General features: G+C 48.9%; 6 protein-coding genes across 6 annotated transcripts; 2 read left to right on the top strand and 4 right to left on the bottom strand.

Annotated features, from left to right (window-relative positions):
* Window positions 1-5175: 5175 nt before the first annotated feature.
* Window positions 5176-7578, bottom strand: P174DRAFT_461716 (THO complex subunit THO1/HPR1; the record flags this gene model as incomplete). The annotated part of the gene is made up of 7 exons (XM_024830037.1): window positions 5176-5602; window positions 5656-5969; window positions 6066-6215; window positions 6270-6959; window positions 7018-7136; window positions 7190-7268; window positions 7339-7578. 7 exons carry the CDS (start codon window positions 7576-7578, stop codon window positions 5176-5178), a joined length of 2019 nt encoding a protein of 672 aa, XP_024681879.1.
* Window positions 7579-7780: 202 nt separating this feature from the next.
* Window positions 7781-12573, top strand: P174DRAFT_392147 (RNA helicase aquarius). Its single transcript, XM_024823543.1, has 4 exons — window positions 7781-8044; window positions 8102-8202; window positions 8258-11737; window positions 11790-12573. The coding sequence occupies exons 1-4, from the start codon at window positions 7809-7811 to the stop codon at window positions 12227-12229; spliced, it is 4257 nt and encodes a 1418-aa protein (XP_024681878.1). The 5' UTR covers window positions 7781-7808; the 3' UTR covers window positions 12230-12573.
* P174DRAFT_392144 (PaaI family thioesterase) lies at window positions 12378-13790 on the bottom strand (the record flags this gene model as incomplete). The annotated part of the gene is made up of 9 exons (XM_024823542.1): window positions 12378-12745; window positions 12805-12883; window positions 12985-13003; window positions 13064-13110; window positions 13180-13251; window positions 13311-13353; window positions 13407-13472; window positions 13666-13706; window positions 13760-13790. The coding sequence occupies 9 exons, from the start codon at window positions 13788-13790 to the stop codon at window positions 12676-12678; spliced, it is 468 nt and encodes a 155-aa protein (XP_024681877.1). The 3' UTR covers window positions 12378-12675.
* A 202-nt stretch (window positions 13791-13992) lies between these two features.
* P174DRAFT_409442 (TFIIH/NER complex subunit TFB2) lies at window positions 13993-15964 on the top strand. Its single transcript, XM_024824207.1, has 3 exons — window positions 13993-14207; window positions 14265-14352; window positions 14415-15964. The coding sequence occupies exons 1-3, from the start codon at window positions 14084-14086 to the stop codon at window positions 15640-15642; spliced, it is 1440 nt and encodes a 479-aa protein (XP_024681876.1). The 5' UTR covers window positions 13993-14083; the 3' UTR covers window positions 15643-15964.
* A 96-nt stretch (window positions 15965-16060) lies between these two features.
* Window positions 16061-18003, bottom strand: P174DRAFT_452489 (uncharacterized protein; the record flags this gene model as incomplete). The annotated part of the gene is made up of 2 exons (XM_024829086.1): window positions 16061-16086; window positions 16137-18003. 2 exons carry the CDS (start codon window positions 18001-18003, stop codon window positions 16061-16063), a joined length of 1893 nt encoding a protein of 630 aa, XP_024681875.1.
* Window positions 18004-18080: 77 nt separating this feature from the next.
* Window positions 18081-19494, bottom strand: P174DRAFT_443159 (PhzF family phenazine biosynthesis protein). The gene has a single exon (XM_024827754.1). The coding sequence runs from the start codon at window positions 19415-19417 to the stop codon at window positions 18455-18457; it is 963 nt and encodes a 320-aa protein (XP_024681874.1). The 5' UTR covers window positions 19418-19494; the 3' UTR covers window positions 18081-18454.
* Window positions 19495-19576: the final 82 nt, after the last annotated feature.

The raw sequence follows: 19576 nt of genomic DNA, 5'->3' as shown, positions 1-19576 counted from the left end.
TTTTTTCTTTTTCCACTCGGGGTTTGGAACCGAAAGACACAACTGAGATCTTGCTGACCGGATTGATAGGCAATCGAAGAGACCGAAAGAGAGACAGTTGACCCTTGGCGTAGTGGAGCCAGTCGGTCAGTTTAAACTTGAAGAGTACCTAGTACTCCGTAGTCCGTACCTAGACATATTTAAACAGCCTCCGGGTCATGTATGAGCGAACCCTGAGACATTGCACGCACCCTCATTGAGCAAGAAACACTTACTGGAGTGTATGCAACAACAATCCTAAAATGTCTGCACCCTTCACAGGAATAGTGGCCAGTGTCGATGTCGATGGTATTGCAAATACGCGCATGCATAGCATTGCATGCCGCCTGCAACTAACTGGATGTAGAACTAGGAGTCTAGGAAAGTACGTATGTGAGAATTTTGTCAGTAGCCAGTAGCCTCATTCAGTATAGTTGGCTTTTGGCTTGCGAATAGCTTGGATTCGCGGAGGAGCATGAGCCATTGACCTGGTGGTGTGTCTTCGACAAGCTGACAAGGGTCACGACTTCAATGCTCCCATGTAACGGGCGGGTGCACCTCAGGAATGGCCACCAAGAGGACCATGCACCTAGCGACGTGAAGCCTGCGAGATGCAGAGAATGAACCAAGCGTCGCACTAACCCGAATAATAACCAACCCGAGTTTGCAGCTAATCAATAAAACGGTTTTGACCATGGCCGCCTCATGCGATTGCATCGTTAGTATCTAGTGCATAGATACTCTCCACCTTGGTTCCTCGAGGAGGGGGTGGAGTGGATCATGAGAATAAAGAATAAGAGATAATCTCCACCAGGAGCTTCTATGAAACATCCGTGTCAAGCCCATCCAGGGGGCGTATCTTTTGAGAAATTCGGAAAGAAGGAGGAAAACCTAAGATCTGAAATCTAATTGGCCGCAGTGGACGAAATGAGGGTAAACCAGGCCGAGGACAGGAAACGACGATTGATAACAGAGAATCAGAGAACGCTAAAGACTCGATACGTAGTGTGGAATAATTGATTTCAAAACGATGGAGTTACCATTCCCGAAGATCGATCGTTATTAGCACCCTGGTAGCTGGCCCACGAGGAGTGTCTGTTGATATGATTGAAGGAGAAACTGCGAAGCCGTGGTGGTGGAAAAACAAATGGAGGACTCTTCCGAAAGTGGAGAGAAGGTGGGATCTGTGGGTCAGGTTGCGTCTGTCACTTCAGCGTAACAATCAAATACGTAGCATCACTTTCATGGATGGTAAGGTAGGTAAAGTAGTAAGGTAGGTATGTACTATGCATGTATGCATGTATGTAGGAGTATTGAGTGTATACAAAACCATGAGAGGGCGGCTAGGTACAGGGGAAGCGAGCAAGGAAAAGGGAGGAGAAGGGGGATTGCGAAAAGAAAAAAATCATGCACCTAAGGTTTCGAGATGCATGAATTCTTTTAAGCGAGCACCTTAGCAACTCCAAGAAAACAATTTGGTTTCTGAAGTCCGGTCCGCACGCACCAGTTATGCATGTCAAGCTAATAAGTCCCGAGTACGACGGTGGTGGCTTGTGTTCTATGCCAGACCGAGGGGTTCCAGGAGGAGAATGGTCAGGGAGCTCAACACCACCTGGACGATGCTGGAAACAGCGCACAACAAGATGCATCGCAGTAACTGATGTCATAATGGAAGAAATAGTTAATGGATGGATAATGATATGACACACTTACGGACATATTTCGTCCTCCGTGCCTACGTGGATGAGACAAGGCCGGCCAAATAATTTCCGCCAGCCAACAGCGGAGGATAGTCCCATTTGGATCAGCCAGTCATGACCGTGGCGAATCCTCGGGTAATCCCTGATCGATGATCGATGTTTGACAAGAGGCTGCTCCATACTTCGTAATCGTACCTAAGACCGAGTCTCGGTCGGATAGGGTACTTTACTCTTTTTGCACTTTAAGAGTCGGACTACTGACAAAAGTGGTGTGGTGATGGCACTAGTAGGAGGATGTAACCACAGTTTCCACTGTCCGGTGGAAGTGACGGTCCAACAATACCAAGCTAAACTTATCTTGTTGATAGTCCTTGGTTAGTTCGTCCGTTCGTGAGGAAGAAGGTTCCAGGAAAATATGCAGATAGGTGAAGAAATCATATGCAGCCTCGCTTGTCAGGAGATCCCATGACGGCGGCGCAAACTCTCGGAGTTCTCGCTTGAGATCCCGACTACGGAGTACAGCACTGTCCCTGTCCGATTTTATCCACACAATGAGTTGTAAAGCCGCCGGAGCATTTAGCATCTGTAAGGTACCGAGGGGTTTCGTACCTAGATTCACGGTCAGTACAGTACTGCGTATGACATAACCTAGTTGCGTTGCTAGGAACAGAACTGCAGATCCCAAGATTCAGCAAGCTTCACGGGTAAATAGATATGGCATGATCCTTGAACAACTAGCCCAGGAAGCATTGAGATATCGAATAATGGAAGGCAGTGTCAAACACAAGTGCTGAGCCGTTGACAGAAGGCTGAAGTGGATCGAGATGACCATGGTTAGTTGAGGGACGATCACATCAGAACGAACGATCTCTTCCACTATCCCTCATACCTGGTAGACAACACGACATACCATCGTTCATATTCCACTATCCGTAGTAGTACTCTTCAAATTCAAAGGTACCTTAGTAATAATGAGTAAGCAGGGCGAGCAATGCAACAACGATGCGGGGAAGACGATCGCAAGACGAATCGTCCATGAGAATGATTGGTGGCAGACTTGTTGATCGACAACAGTTGGGGGCAACGCAGCGTCTACAATCTCAGGACGCCAAGCCTGCTCACAATCCCTTCATTTTCTCATCACTTGTGATTACATTATTCGCCTTTGTCCAGATCAAATGATCAGTCCCAGGAAAGGCAGACGGATCCATCGCAGTGGGGATTAAAGCTCACATTACGCAAGCCCGTAAGATTAAGGAGTAGATGCTGTGATCATGCATCCACAGCAGGAGCCATGCGTACCTTATCCAGCCAAGTGTTTCTAGATATCGTTCTAGATATCGAGGATCTGTGTAGATACCCCGTACTGCTCGCAAAAACAAGAAAAAAGAGACAGAATTCCTTGCAAGCTAAGCACATCTCCGAAATGAGACCGTTCGTTTCTCATTGAGTATCCACTTAGTACTGGGAGACTTGGTAAGCTGATGAATTGATTGAATCATATCAAAAGTCAAGGCATTTTGTCAAGTTGTCGTAACTAATTTAGCTAGCCCTGGCTGGTCCGTGCGAGTCGTTGGCCACGATGAAACATTGTTCAACGGCCTGGCAAGGGCATCACCCATGGTCTGCCATTCGCTTAAGTTGGATAGCTAGTGCCTCGGTCCCAATGGAGGTAATAATAATATTTCCAGGGATCAACTAATCATATTAGCTCGGATCACAGTGATCATTGGTCTCGGATGCACTGCCGAGGTTCTATGCATCTAGGATACGGATTTGGATTCTGCTGCTGGGGTTGTTGATGCTGGTCAGGCACAGCATATTCCGTAGTCTTAGTATTATTCGTTACTGCTGATATTTAACGTTGAATCCTTGGTAAAGCGGCTATGGCTACAATAATATTCTTCTTGTCAATAGTACTCAGCTGGTTTTACAACGTATTGAAGAGGTCAGGTACAATTACTATAATGAGATATCCAGCAGGGGACGGATGCTTGGGCCGAATAGAAACTCCTTTTTCGTCTTTCCCCTGATTGCAGATGTCTTTCTCCCAGGAGTCGTTGTAAGTACAGATCATATTGAGGTCACAGTTAACTATCATGGGGCCTACCTAAGGGGTGTTGCGGCTGCCTGCTTTTCATCTGTCTGAAACATACCTTAGCATCCCAAAAACACCACCGTAATTTCCACAAATGCCATCAACGGCTTGACAGGGAGCCGCCGAGGCGCTGTCATTGAGACGGGGCTCTCGAAAGAGAATGAACGCAGAAGGAATAACACACAGGAGTACTCTTCTCGCCAATTCCACCTTGATACTAAAATAATAGGAAGAAGAGGAACGATGAACACAAGAAAAACAATGATGCCAGCTATATCATACCGAACAACTATCGTGACTGTGATTATTATTCGTTGGTTACGGACACCAAAAAAAGAAGAGTGAATAATGAACCTGTCAATACTGCCAATACAGGAACTGTCTTCATCAATCAGTTATGCTTTTTGACTTATTAGAGTTGCTGATCCCTTAGGGAATCGGGCCCACGCCCATAGCTTACTCTGGAGAATTCCTCTCGGCGGCCACAGCAAATGACATCGTTGCCAAGTTGATGTAGGCCGTAGCTGGCTCTTGTGTCCACTGATTCCAGATGCGTCCACCTGCAGCTTTTGCTCCCACACCTTAAACCGCAAGGAATTCTCCGGCAGGATGGATGTGGGCCTTGTGGATGCCTGAACGCCTTCAATTTCCGGTAGCCGATGCACTGGCCCTCTTTGGCTTCCAACGTTCTAGACTAGTACTAGAGTAATCCACACTTGGATAGAGAAAAAACAGAAAGGAAAAAAAAAAAAAAGTCAGGGCTTTTGCAGCCTGTCCCGAGATCCCCAGGGAGTGTCATTGCATTGGTGTTATCGTCATTTCTCCTCATGCTTTTCAAATTTACCGCGTTTTTCTTTCCTCACTTGCTTCCTGTTTTGCCCCTCTCCCCCTGATAGCGTCTGCTGCAGTCCGGCAGACACAAGAAACTCGAGAACGTACTCCGTAGAGAAGACATTGTTTCAGCATATCGACAGCCCAGCCAGACAGCGACCCCTGACTTAGGGGGCGAGTTCATCAGCGATCAAAGAGGCCATTGGCCAATGGGACGACTGATGGGAAACCTTGCTGTCTTCGTCTTGAAGACCGTACCTTGCATTAGACGCCGCACCATTTCCAACCAAAGGATTGCTAGCAGCTTGGTCCATAATCCTCTTGGGATCTTCTGCACTCTGTAAAGACGGTCAATGTAGCATTGCGACGTTGATGCGGGCAAAGTGCTCATTTAAGTGCAGTGTCGATCGATGGGAGTCGTAGGCAGAACAAGCCCAAAATAGTCGTCGAAATTCGGACTCTGAAATAAGCAAGTGCATGCTTTCATCTCAGCGCCAGGATACTTGAAAGTCGCCTGTCTTTCTTTCATCAGGTCGCCTGGGGAGCCGCGGGAACTGCTTCTTGATTGCTGTCATTCAGATCGCCCTGTGTCTGTTCGGAAATTGTCATGGCACCCTCTTCAACTGGCTGTTCTTCTTGCCCCGACGCGGTTTCGAGTTCGGCATCGTTGGGCGCCTTAGCTGCAGACTCCGAAGCCTGGGAAGCCGGTTCATGAGCAGGAGTAGTGCTCTCAGGAGGTTGTGGGGCTTCAAACAGAGCCTTCAAATTTTTGCCGTCATCAATTTTGTCAAAGGCCGCGAGTTTGCCTTTAGCGGAAAGACGTAGAATGCGCCAAGTTTTACTCGCTTTTGCCCGAACAGCCGTGTCCTTGTCTTCTTTCGTATGCGCAGTATCAATGTCTAATTCATCATCCATGATGCCCATCATGAACGAGTCGGCGGAGGGAACAGAATATCTTGACAGATGTCAGCCATATGGGGATCATATCCAGGGCAATGAGGTACAAACCTCTCCGGTTCCTTCAGCTTCTCGATGCTTGATAGTGACTCTCCCTCGGCCAGAAAGTTGAGATTCAGGGCGCCCATAGGCGAGCGACGAAGCCGCTTATTTGCGTAAGTTTTTGTCGCGTTCTCGCGAGCACCGAGATACTCTGCGACTGAGACGGCAGGCCGTTCAATGAGCGGACAGCCTTCGGCTTTCCAACGGACCCAGTTCTTATCCCTCGATAGAACCGTGTCGACCATGCGATAATAGAATTTACCACCAGTGCCTTCTTGTAGATATTCCTCAATGGCTTTCCTCATCTTGGTTGCCCACTTGGCCTGTAGCTGTTAATTTGTCTTCGAGGCGAGAGGGAAAGACGTGGGGAAGGGGTGAAGCATAATGTGGAAAAGTAGAGGGGGCGTCAAGCAACTTACATCTTCTTCATTCAATACAAAACCGTAAAGCACCGACTTGTTCGTCAAATCAGCAAGTTTTGCTTTCGCTTTCGGTGTAAGAGAAAGCATAAAATCCAGGAGAATCAATGCCTGTACAAGAACGTGTCTTCTGAAAGCTGTGTCGTTGAACTGCACTGATCGTTAGCATGTAATGATCAGGACCCGGACCTTTTAGCAACGTACTTGGAGGTCAAACAAGTCCCTGCTTGTCAAATACTTAGGGTTGAAACTGCTCGCAATTTCTTGGCCATCCACGCTCCGTTTCCGCTTTGTAGATTTCCGTATTTCCTCGGCTGTCTTACTGGCGCTTTGATTCTCAAGGTCTGTTCTGATATTCTTGAACGCAATCAATGTGTTTTCCAAACCAGTCTTGAAGGACGAGAAGTGCTGAGAGTCAAACACTTTTGTCGGGGCAGAGAAGTATGCCTGCAGTCCCCAGAAAACAGGGTATAGAGCGTCTAAATCAACTGCCTTTTCCGTATGCTTGTCTTCAGTTTTTGAGACAACAAGTTTGGGGACTTTTGCTTGTTCTTGTACAGGCGTCTGAGAAGCGCTGGCTGAAGGCAGTGGTTGGCCATCATGACCAGGTCCCTGGGCTTCAGTTGCTGTTGATGTTTCTTTTGCGTCGGACATTTCCACATCCATATCATCACTCTCCTTGGCTCCTAATTTGGTAATCTCGTCAAAGGTGGTAACATTTTCGGTGTGATATTCGCCGCGGAGATTAACAGCACTTTTATCTCCAAGCGGGAAACTCTGAAATAGAAATATGAAGACACGGCCACAAAATACCGTGTCCTCTGCCCGGGACAGCCTCCGAAGTAGCTCATTGCAGGATCTAAGGATAATCAAGCTCTTTTGCTTGAAGTGTTTCTGGAACAGTATCAGCGGATGTACTGCATGAGTTGTAGTGACAGAAGGAAATATTGACCTTTGTATTCCGTTCTCTCCGGGACTCCAAATAATCAAAGACTTTGCGACAACCATCAATGGTCTGGCTATCGAGCAACTCCTCGATCAACCAAAATATCAAACCGGGCTCGCATTGTTCTAAGCACGGTCAGCTAGCTGTTCGTTCACAAGACTAGACGACCGGAGCCAACCATTATCAGAAAAAATTGAGATTATGTCAAGCAAATTCCACATGCGAATGAACGAGGGCTCGTCAATTGTCGTGTTCGCCTACAGATAGCTCAATGTTAGCTTTCCATCACACTCATACTTAATAGTTAAGCCTTTGAATGAGTCATACCAAGAGACTGTAGAACTTCTCCCTGAACGCGAGTTCAACTGCCGCAAACCGTGTCTGCTGGCTCAGCTGTTCCACCAATCGCTCTTCTTCCCCCTGGATCGCCCATATCGACTCGCCCAAATGAGATTCTGTTAAAGGGGGTTCTATTTGCGCATCTTTTTTGATTTGTTCTGCACGGCTCAGGAGATCATCGACCAGTTTTCTGTATACATGCATCGCATCCTGCTCAGCAACCGACATCCTTACAGAGTCACCAAGAGCAAGCTTGACAGAAAAAGGATAAAGGATGGTTGTAAGGTTGGCGCGAGCTTCGGATGATAAATGGCGGCTCTGCGGGCGGTCTCTAGCCGCCAAGAAGTCATCTTGGCTTAAACGCGCGCCAACAGCTTCCCTTTCCGCCCGTGACGGACCACTTGCGCAAATTGGACCTGCGCCTGCAGTACTTTTGAATCAGCCCTCAACATCGAGGAATGGGCCTACAAACACGTCAGGCTATGGCGCACGGCCTCGATTCCCGGCCAACAGTGGAGGACTTCCGTGAGGATAGCTCATGGGTCCAGCTGGCCAAAACCCACTGGCTTGGGACCTCTAAGGTCCGCAAAGCCAAGCAGGATGTTATTAAAAAGGAATTATGGGAGCCCTTAGAAGCTGAAAACTTCAGCCTTCGTTCGCTCTTGACGCTGGAGAATTTGAATATCCTGGAGAAGTGCGCACCGCGACTGTGACTGACGCTTTTACGTCCCTTGAAGCTAATAGCCTATAGATATCTGTGGCCGACATATTCGGAAGATGCGTCCAATCACCATGTGCTACTAATTGCGCTGATTGTTAGCATTAAGCAGCGAGATCATTTGCCAATATGGGGTGCGTTCCTGTAGTTTCAGGCCGGTGATACCTGTGAGAAGCTAATGGACTATAGAGACCTTCTCTGACCGGCCCGACGACTTCTCCAACCTTTTCCATCGGATCCTCTCTATGAGCGTCGACAATTCTCTGTCTACCTTCTCCCGCCAATCCATATTGTCTTTCATTATCAGTGCATTTCAATCTCTGGAGAACGTACTCATCCGAAAGGAGTGCGCACCTCTCGTTTCAATTTCTATCTGGCACAATCTCTCGAGCGAAGAAACTAGGGATCGCATCCTTGCTAAGGTACCATCCCTAAAGAAAGCCTGGAGAGCAGCTGGGAAGCGGTACGAAGCTGGAGATGAGACGGCAAAGGCGAGGATGCGATTCGAGCGATCGTGGCTCTTTACTATGCTTCTGGATTTCTTGCGGCGATTGAATGGCTCCGAGCAGGAATTGTCCGATAATCTACGCTATTGTGAGAGATTTCTGGAATACCTGGTGGACTTGGAGAGTCAGCTCCCCACACGGCGCTACGTCAACACGTTGTTGAAGGATCTCAACTTACTCCCGGTTATACGGCTTTCACAAATGTACCGTTCTCCTGATAATGCTCTCTTCCGCGACCTTTTTGAGCTTCTTAACCATTTTTCTGGATTCGCAATCGACGATTACACCGGCGAACCTCTTGACCCCCAGGCAATCTATGAGAGCCATTCCCAAGAGCTGGCACATTTGCAGCGGACCGCGATGAAACACTTCAAGGATAAGTTGATGATCCTTGCTCTGTCAAACTACGGCTCAATTGAGCAACGCTCAGAACTGGAAGGGCAACTGAGTGCCCTAAACGATTCCGAGCTTGAAAGTCTCTGTGTGCACCTGGGGTTTCGGACAGATTATCCCAAACAATCCGGGGTCATTCCGACTCGGCATCTCTATCTCGAGATACTTTTGTCGTTCTACGAGCGCAAGGTACCGTTCCAAGAGACCGCATCCCGACTCAGCATTGTGCCCACTGAGAAAGATCTCTATGACCCTTCATGTTTGCGAAACGAAACCTATGACGGATCTCGACCGCTTGCCATTCCGAAACTGAATCTTCAATATCTGAGCCTCGGCGACTTTCTTTGGCGGTCGTTCCTGCTGTATCGTTCCGAAGCTTTCTTCCAGGTCCGAAAAGATATGGAAGCGATTATCAAGCGGATGCAGCCTCGATCAAGCCGCGATGGGAAAACGCTGACTTTCGATGGTTTCTCTCGCATGGCCATTCCCATCTCGAAACCAGCCATAATCGAAGTTGCACCTCCTAAAGTAGGCTCGTCAGACCCAGCTTTTGTGAGGGCTGAGATTGCGATTGAAGTTGGCAGGTTAGCAGATCACATTCGGAAGGAATGGGACTCACTTCGTCCAGATGACGTCGTCTTCCTTCTAGCTGTCCAACCGGGTACCGCGAATAATTCCATTTTCAGGGATAGCTCGGTAGAGACTCCGAGTCTGATGTACCTTAGGACTGCATCAGTTGTTCAAGTTCTCGATGAACAGGGTCGCCCACTTCGTGAGCCAGTTGCAGGCCACACGAATGGATATCAATCTCGACCTCGCCTCCGGAGATTGCTGCTCAATCTGGATCCGTCCGCTTTCAAGGCTGATAAGGATCGCACCTCCCAAGGGAAACAGGACATTTATCCTTTGATAAACGTGATTGCAAGACGGAAAGGGCGGGAGAACAATTTCAGGTCGATACTTGAGAACATGCAGAGACTCATTGTCTCTGATGTTACCCTTCCTTCTTGGATTCAGGATATCTTTCTAGGATACGGCGACCCTGCAAGTGCCAGGTATACTGAACTGCCCAACCGACTGAGGTCGGTTGACTTCCGAGACACTTTCTTGGACTGGCAGCACCTAGTGGAGAGTTTCCCAGGGTGCACCATTGAGCCTTCGGGTAATGAGGCGTCGAGTTTCGGGCCCCCATACGTGATTGAATACGTTGAAAATTCTTCCAAAGCGCCTTCAACAACATCATCGAAGAAGCGGCGGAGAGATCCGGTTGAAAAGGAAGGAACAAGTGCACGAGTGATCCGCGTGTCGACATACAAACAGCCGAACCCAGGTCCCTATCCCGTCGATGCTCCTAAGCTCAACGCCATTCGTTTTACCCCAGCTCAGGTCGAAGCTATCGCATCCGGCACACAGCCCGGACTGACTGTGATTGTTGGCCCTCCTGGAACTGGTAAAACGGATGTTGCAACTCAAATCATCAATAATATTTACCATGACTTCCCGAAGGAGCGTACCCTTCTGATCGCGCACAGTAACCAAGCTCTTAATCAGTTGTTCCAGAAGATTGTGGCCCTAGACATCGATGAACGTCATCTTCTTCGACTCGGCCATGGTGAAGAGGAACTTGAAACCGAAACTAGTTACAGCAAATACGGCCGTGTCGAGTCATTTCTAGAAAACCGCAATTACTTCCTCGCTGAAGTGACACGCTTAGCGGCATCGATTGGTGCAGAAGGCGCACACGGCAATTCATGCGAGACGGCTGGATATTTCAATACAGTCTACATCCAGCCAGCCTGGGCGAAATTCTTCGACCATGCTCGTGCCGCAAGCACAACTACCGAGGATATAATTGCGTCTTTCCCATTCCATGCCTATTTCTCAACTGCCCCTCAGCCTGTGTTCGATCCCGCCGCTTCGAAGGAGACATTGCTTGATGTGGCGGAAGGCTGTCAACGGCATATCGACAAGATCTTCTCTGAGCTAGAGGATATTCGCCCATTTGAGATTTTGAGGCAATCCCGCGACAAGGCAAACTACCTCCTTGTGAAAGAAGCGAGAATCATTGCTATGACATCTACACATGCGGCAATGCGTCGACAGGAAATCGCCGACCTTGGCTTCCATTATGACAATGTAGTGATGGAAGAGGCGGCGCAGATTACCGAGGTTGAAAGTTTTGTTCCATCCGCCCTACAACACATGAAGAATGGCGAGCTTCCTTTGAAACGCGTGGTTCTTTGCGGCGATCACCTTCAAAACTCTCCGATTATTCAGAACCTTGCTTTCCGCCAGTACGCCCATTTCGAGCAGAGCCTTTTCCTACGTTTGGTAAGACTCGGTGTTCCTGTGATCAATCTTGATCAGCAGGGCAGAGCAAGACCTAGCTTGGCAGAGCTCTTCCGGTGGCGTTATAAGCAGCTAGGAGATTTGCCCATTGTTCACACGGCTGAAGAATACAAGCAGGCGAATGCTGGCTTTCAGTACGACTATCAGTTCATCAACGTCCCGGATTATCAAGGCAGCGGTGAAAGGGAGCCGACCCCTCACTTCATCCAGAACCTTGGAGAAGCCGAGTACGCTGTCGCCATTTATCAGTACATGCGGCTCCTCGGGTACCCGGCATCAAAGATATCCATCCTTGCTACCTACGCCGGCCAAACCGCCCTGATTAAAGACGTTCTTGGCCATCGGTGTGCTAAAAATGCTTTGTTTGGCATGCCCAAGATCGTGACAACTGTGGATAAGTATCAGGGTGAACAGAACGACTGTAAGTTGAACCATCTCGCGCGTTGAGTTATGCTAATCTGGGATCTGCACAGACGTTATTCTTTCCCTTACGCGAACGCGCACAGTGGGCTATCTCCGTGACGTTCGCCGCCTTACGGTTGCTCTTTCTCGTTCCCGTCTAGGTCTCTATATCCTCGGTCGTCGCGAGGTGTTCGAGTCATGCTATGAACTCAAGCCGGCCTTTGACCTTCTCCTACAGCGCCCTGACAAACTCATGTTGACCACGGGCGAAATGTTCCCAACCACAAGATCGCTGGACGACGAGGTTCAGGGTACGCCTATGGAGGGAGTCGAACATCTCGGGCAATATGTGTTTGAGATGACTCAGGCCAAGGTTAAGGCCATGGGTGATCAAGACATCATAGTAGACGATGCAATGCCTGACGGGGAAAACGAGCTGTTGGACGAGGATGAAGTTATGCTTGGAACGGGCGATGAGCCCGAGGAGGACCCATTGCATGAGCAGACTTGAATAGCCGTGGCAGAATTTAATTGATGCCAACAGCTTGACATCATCATTGCTCCCAATGGTGTAGCCTGCCTGTAGGGTTGCGTTCAAAGTTCGTATATATATTCGGCACCTGATCCGGTATAATAAGCCATATATTCGTGGTGCTTTTGACTTAACCAGTGCGATGTGCCTTACGACGCCGTGTGCCTGCCGCTTCCCCGGCCCCTAAAATGAAGTAAATTCCGAAGCGTGGTCAATAAGTTCGGGGCTATGAGAGATGTACAAGATGTTCATTCTTCCCATGTACAACGGCGGTGTTCCTGAGTCATTTCGATCTAGAGAGAGTTCTCAGATTCTCTAAAATGGGGACCATACGTATATATATGCCTCCTGAATTGAGCGTCTCAGCCGTGATGGGAGGATTCATCAACTCTAAGAGTGTAAGTCGGCAAATTAGGACGCTTTTTCTACGATTCCTTGCGTCCTTCGAGTTCCTCAACAATGTTTTTGGGGTCTTTCCAAGCGAGAGCAATGTACCTGCCGGTCAAAGCTGTCAGCTAATCGAACGGTCTTATCGGTAGAGCGCGAACACGTACTTTGTATGACTGCCTCTTGCGAAGACCTCACCCTTCGAGTTCATGAACTTGATGTTTGTGTATGCTAGGGTTTTCCCAACTGTCCACTTGGTTAGGCATATCGATGACAAGAACTCGCATGGGTCTAGGATGACATAGACCGGGGAGGACTAGTCCTCTGGCCATTGATAGGAGACTTACACTTATCGCAAGTGACTTCCTGCACGCAAGTTAGTAGTCCTGTAAAGAGCGTGGTCTAAGCAAAGCTTGGAAAACGAACCGCTTGGATTTTGTCCCCAACTTTGCCTCCAGAACTCAGGTAAGTTACTTGTGATAGAAGGTCGTATCAGGATAAATGCAAACTTGGACCTATTCGATACATCGGGTTTGGCATACCATTAAGATCTGTCGAGACGCCTGTCGCAAACAAGCCTCGAGAAGCGACGGCTAGGGAGCCGCCAAGGTCCACTGATTCAAGGGTCAATGAGATGGCAAAAAGGGTGACGGGTCTTATCGGTATACAGTACCCATACTGGCTATTGTCCCTCCATGAAGGATACTAAGTCTATTCTAGCAACATTGTTAATGTAGGGCAAAGAGCAAGACGCAAGCGGGAGGCTTACCGTGTGCTCTTTCTGGATATCAAGCTCAAAGTTGACAGTTCCAGGTCGTGCAGCAGTTACACGGAGCTAAGGCGGTTATTAGTATATCCCGATGCGCTTGTCCGATGCTAATCGCCAGTGGGATCGGAGGGGCAACAATCGCAATCTTCGATGGATTCCAGAAGCTAAGCTTACATTGTCAAGCAGGCTGTGACCTCAAGAGATATGGTCAGCGACCGTCTTGGTCGAGTGTCTATATGACCCCTCTATCCGTACTTACCGAGGCTCTAACCCTGAGGTAGCCCGAAAGGACTCCCAGACCTGTACAAAACGGTTACTACGGAAGTATAATTCGGATTAAAGGAATCTAATACTTACAGATCTGACAAACCGCAAAGCTGTCATATTTACTCAGTGCCGAAAGTGCAATTGGAGATGAGGAATAGGAAATGAATTAGGGATGGACTATGAAGCGTCACGTATCAGCTCTAAGCTATGGAGAAGCTAAACAGTGAGATCATCGCCGACTGCGCTTTGTGGCCGCTATGGTCACCGGACAATATCTGCTGCAACTTCTCCAATCAGACCCAGAATTCACGACTACCCAGTTATCCTCACCCTTCATCGTTGAGGTTTCTTAGTGACAGCGCTTGATGATGCTGCAGAGATAACAATCTATTTTCGGTCCTGCAGGCAAGATGGCTGCGGCACCACCCCGTCCGTTCGATTACTTGGAGAGCTTGCCTGGAACTGTCTTTAACAAGCTCTACCAGCAGCCCTCCACTGCTCTCGCCATTTTCAGGCGCATGCTGCCTGACCTGGGTACGTGCCTGCCTCATAATCATACAGAGAGCCCTTTTTTGGACTGACATATGACAGCAAAATGTTTTGTGATGGCGCTTCTCTACCTCAAGGACCCACTTCCAGCAGCGGATTTGGAGGCTTGGGTCAGGCCAGACAGTTTGAAGTGAGTATCACCACTTTCTCAAAGTGAAAGTATCTGGAAATATAGTCGCTGACTCCCAGAAGAGAGCGAGATAATGCGCTCTCAATTTTGGGCAGGTTGCACATTATGACCAGCACTACGACGTCGGATAACATAAAAGCATACACTGTCACCGATCCTTTTGCATCCTCCCTTCGGCAGGCTCTCACCGGTGCCGAGCAAACTCAATCGTTTGGTGTTTTGTCCCAGATATCTGACGAAGAAGCTGTCTCCATCGCGGACCTGGACGAGTATGCCAGACGGCAGTGGGAAGGAGTTCTGGGATACATGGTGGGAACAAGTGGACTGGGTATGCAACGCGACGTCAGTTTGAGCAAAGGCGTGAAGGAACTCTTGCAGGCCGGCCACCTCGTCGAGATCAGGGATCGTCGAGTGGAAATTACTCAGGACGGATTCGCTTTCGTTCTGCAGGACGTTGGCACTCAAGTATGGCATATCCTAGTTCTTTATGTTGAGAGCGCAGCGGCCATCGGCATGGACAGCGTCGAGGTGCTTTCCTTTGTGTTCTTCTTGAGCAGTTTGGAACTGGGAAAATCGTATGAGAAGAAGCAGTTGACGTCCAACCAATTGCGCACTCTGACCGACTTGGCCGACTTTGGTATCGTCTACCAAGAGACCCCGGATGCCACGCATTTCTACCCGACGCGCCTCGCAACCACCTTGACATCCGACTCCAGCACTCTGAGCAATCCTCTCGCTGGCTCCCTTTCTGGACCTACGGGCACAGCCTCGAGCAAAGCCGGTTCCGGATTCATTATCATCGAAACAAATTACCGACTCTACGCATATACCTCCTCACCGCTCCAGATCTCCCTCATTGCACTTTTCAGCACATTGAAATATCGCTTCCCGAATTTGATCACAGGTAAAATCACCCGCCAGTCCGTCCGTCGTGCAGTCGAGATGGGCATTACCGCCGATCAAATCATCTCTTACCTATCGACACACGCACACCCACAAATGCGCAAGCACAATGTGTCTAGGTCTACTTCCAATCAAGCCGGAATGCCCCTGTCCGTCTTACCGCCTACCGTCGTGGATCAGATTCGTCTTTGGCAGCTCGAGAGAGATCGTGTCAAAGCGACACACGGCTTTTTGTTTAGGGACTTCAACACTCTGGCCGAATATGAGGCCCCGTGTCGATATGCCGAGGAGATCGGCGTTCTGGTCTGGAAATCAGATCGCAAGCGGATGTTTTTTGTCACTCGACATCACCAGGTTGCTGCTTTCTTGAAGAGCAGGAGGAAGTAACCTTGCGGACTGGGAACCGGCCTAGGCGATATTTTCCCACGGACTAAAATACTTTCTATGATGCAATCTTTGACAAGCATGATATGGCGTTGGGAAGATCTGTTCTTGATTATTGCGGATATTATAAAGGGTCTGTGGCCTCTGCGGTTGTGGACTGGCTAATCAATCGGGATTATACTAAATTCTACGCATCAGACAGGCTGCTTGCAATGATCATTAGAAAACCATGTAAATATCAAACTCCGGTGTCATCCTAAGTACAGCAATTTGCAGTCAACACTTCCAACCAATAACTCCTCCGATTAATCGCCTTTCCCAACAGATAGGCATACGTCCAGTGTATCCCGACGCCTTCATGTCCCAAACTCCCCAGCCCAGCGCATTGATGTGGCCCAGATACCCATAATTCAAATGACCATCACATGATGAATACGCACAAACAACCTTTCATCCCTCAAAATCTTTCACAAGAGAACCTCATCACAACATCCAACGATCTCCGTGAATAGCAATGTACTCGTCCCTGAACTCTCTCAGACTAGCAGACGCCTCCTCCGTCACGCAGACATTCTCAAGAACCATGAAGGCGCGCTTGACACGATAGTTCGCAAGGTTCGCATCGGGTTGACCCAGCGGCCGGGAGTAGCTCGACAGCATGCCAAACCCAGTGGCGATATCGGGCTCATTGAAAGAATCTTCGTAGTGGAACGCGTTGGTGAGAGTCATGAAACGGCCAAGCCAAGACTGACGGGGCTGCGCTTCGGAAACCTGGAAGCCAGCAGGAGTAGTCGTGGTTAGCGTTCTGTGCTTGTTGCGTGGGATTCTGCCTGTGTGATTATCATCGCTGGGCAGTACCATTCTCTGATTGCGATCTTTGTTTCTGGTCGTTGGCACCTTTGCAGTTTGCTCGGACTGTTGACTCGAGTTGGAAACGCTCTGCTCTTGGTCGTCAACGGATGCTAGCTGTGAAATGACTTCTTCTTCAATCTGAACAGCCTTCAGGTTGGCGAATCTTCTGCTCATCCGCAGTTTCTTGGGCTGCATGTCGCTCATGCTTCTTAAGTTGCGATTCGTTATCTTGTATATGAAGGCGGGCTGGTTGTCGGACAACTGACGGTGAGTGAAGGTCTGCTGTCTTGGTGGAAGAGGTTCGCTGAATCGTACTCTCTTATCATCCAGTCCAGTGGCATTGTTTGGAACAGTGATGGCGCTTCCTCTTGTATTCTTGGTTATTCCTTGCTCATCTGACGCCTTTCTTCCATCTTGTAAGGCAGGAGCGCATGGCTTTGCGGGAGACCTGATCTTAGCAGGAACAGGTATAGAACTGCGCGGAGGGACCAATTGAGCCAATGCAGCCTTCGAAGATGAACACGAAGCAGTTCGTGAGATTGATGAGCGAAGTTTCTTCGATGACGAGTCCAAGGCAATCTCAGAGTGCTGCTCGACCATATCGGTTTGCTTGGATTTCTGTTCCAGACATTTTTGACAGACTGAAGTAGTTCCAGCACTCGGTTGGACATTCTCAACAGGGTCGGCAAGCTCAACACTCACAGCAGGCTGAATAGGTTGAGTAGTTTGGGTAACTTGCACTGCCTGGACAGGTCTGCCGATTCGGTCAACTCGAACAGGTTCGGTAGGTCGAACATATCGAACAGTTTGAGCTATTTTGACCAGCCGAGGAGGAGTAGGGATATCAAACTCTTCATCTTCTTTCTTCTTTCCAATGTTTGAGATGGACTTGTTTTCATCCTTGCTCGCGTTCAGTCTGAGATTGGTGTAACGCCTGCTCAGTGATGACAGCACGCTCCGTTTTCCTTCCTTTTGAAACGCTTCGCGAGAGTAAATACCATTGATCAGAGGTTCAGTAGGGACCGGAATCTTCGAGTATGTGTCTTCGGACGATGAAGTCAAAGTTGAGCCGGTGAAACTGGTGGATCTCGAAGACGTCTGACTGCTTGGTGGAGGGGAAAAAGGACTAGTTCTTGCTGTCAAACGGCGGATCGATATCTTGATCTTTCTGTAAGATTTCCCACTGCTGGCTGCTCTTTCTTTCGAATCTTCAGGGACAAATGAGGAAGACTTGGTAGGTAGGGGCATTGAGACTTGACGATGAGAATTCCATGCTTCGTGTATCTGAGAGTTGCGACTCTTTCCTCTGAGCGAGTTCAGGATTGAGCTTTCATTCTTGATAGGAATGAATGAGCCAAATGAGAAAACGCGTCCACCTTGGCCATTGTCCTTTGGACCGCTGTCTCTCTCGCTGCCCAGTCGCTGATAAGTGTGCTTTCCACCGCGAGCCTTGTTTCGAAGGACTTGAAGGGATCCCAACAGAGAAGCCCTACGGCTTCGCTTCTCTGTCATGACCTGATTCGATGCAGGATGCAGTCAAGATTAGAATAATGAGGATAGATAAATTGTGCTTAGAAGAATATTTCGATAGGGTAGATAATATGTTTTGAAGATAGTAATATGTGCCGTGGAGAGAGATGTAGATGGTGAGATCGATAAAGAGAAAGAACAGGCTGGACAGTAGTATTTATCATCGTTTACCCTGAGGATGACAGTACATGGTTACCGGAGATATCCGTTTTGAGAGAGCAGCTGTAGTGAATTGCCTTGAGTCTACCTGACAACCAAGTTTGAATAGTAGTATGCCCTTCACGTGGGCTCATTCTCATTCACTAGCTCTCACCATCAGAAGCATCGCGCAGAATACTCGAAGAACTCGTCGCAGCTCAGACAAACCATGCATTGCCATCTCGTCATATTGCAGCCCAGGAGTGAACCCGTTCGCGCCTAATCAGGCACTGACTCATTTCGGAGGCAGTAGAATGCTTCCTTCGGATACCTTGACAGCGCCTCCCTGAAGCTCAACAGTGTCGATCCTGTTATTCTGGTTGACCACAACCTCTACCCCAATCTCACTGCGTCTGCCAATCTCCACTCCTTGCACAATGTTGTACTTATACTGACCAGGTTTTCCCTCCATCAAAGACAGATAAGCCGCCAGACCGCTGGCCGCACTTCCTGTTGCTGGATCTTCTAGGTTTCCGAGAATCGCCCTGGTCCGAATAGTATTTGCACCAGTCTGTGGGTCCTTGACATTGCGTACATAAAAGTACGTCACACAGAGACCTGCATCCCAACCTTCATCCAGATAGCCAGAGCCCGCAGAGATAACCTCACCTCCCGAGGCCGTGGTGACGGCAGCGAGAGCCTCGAGAGAGGGCAGCTCGACATGGACCTGGCTCATCCCATTGACGATAGAGAAAATGGGGAAAGCTGGCTCCACGGTACCGGTTATACCGAAAAAGCCAGACAAGAAAGGGTGCAATCGGAGCAGTTGCTGGAGCGGAAATCTGGACTGGTGCAGCCGCGTATTATGTGCGATTCTAGCAGTTACTGCAGGTGACGGCTGTCGCAATTGCAGCGATATGGGGATATCCCCCGACTTGGTGGTCAGGGCCTTGACGGCTTCCTTGTCTCCTTCGTCTGGCGAAAGATATAGAAACCAGCAGGCAGCTCCTATGGTGGGATGGCCTGCGAATGGGAGTTCGCTGTCTGGGGTGAAGATGTCGATAGTGCGTTTCTCTCCCTTACCAGCGTGGACAAATATGGTCTCTGACAAGTTGAACTCGCGCGCAATTGACTGCTTCTGCTGTTGTGTCAGAGCCGGCTTGTTTGAGTCCGGGAGGAACACCACGGCAAGTGGATTGCCGGCATACGGCTGTGACGTGAAGACGTCCAAAGTGACAAATCGGACTTGTTCAGTCATGATAGAGTGGCAATTGGTTTGTTTGAAGTTAGATAAAATTCCAAGCTGCTGGAGGAGTCTTGATTTGCGCCTTTGATGATACAAACTGAGTAGGAGAAGCGCATTGGGATCGAGGGACTCTTATCCGCTTCGTCCATGGATCTGTGACTCATCGCGACA

Source organism: Aspergillus novofumigatus (genome assembly GCF_002847465.1).
Source record: "Aspergillus novofumigatus IBT 16806 chromosome Unknown P174scaffold_5, whole genome shotgun sequence".
In the NCBI taxonomy this organism is placed as follows: Eukaryota; Fungi; Ascomycota; class Eurotiomycetes; order Eurotiales; family Aspergillaceae; genus Aspergillus; species Aspergillus novofumigatus.
Note: the sequence above shows the minus strand (reverse complement) of the source record. Positions and strands in the feature narration are given on the sequence as shown.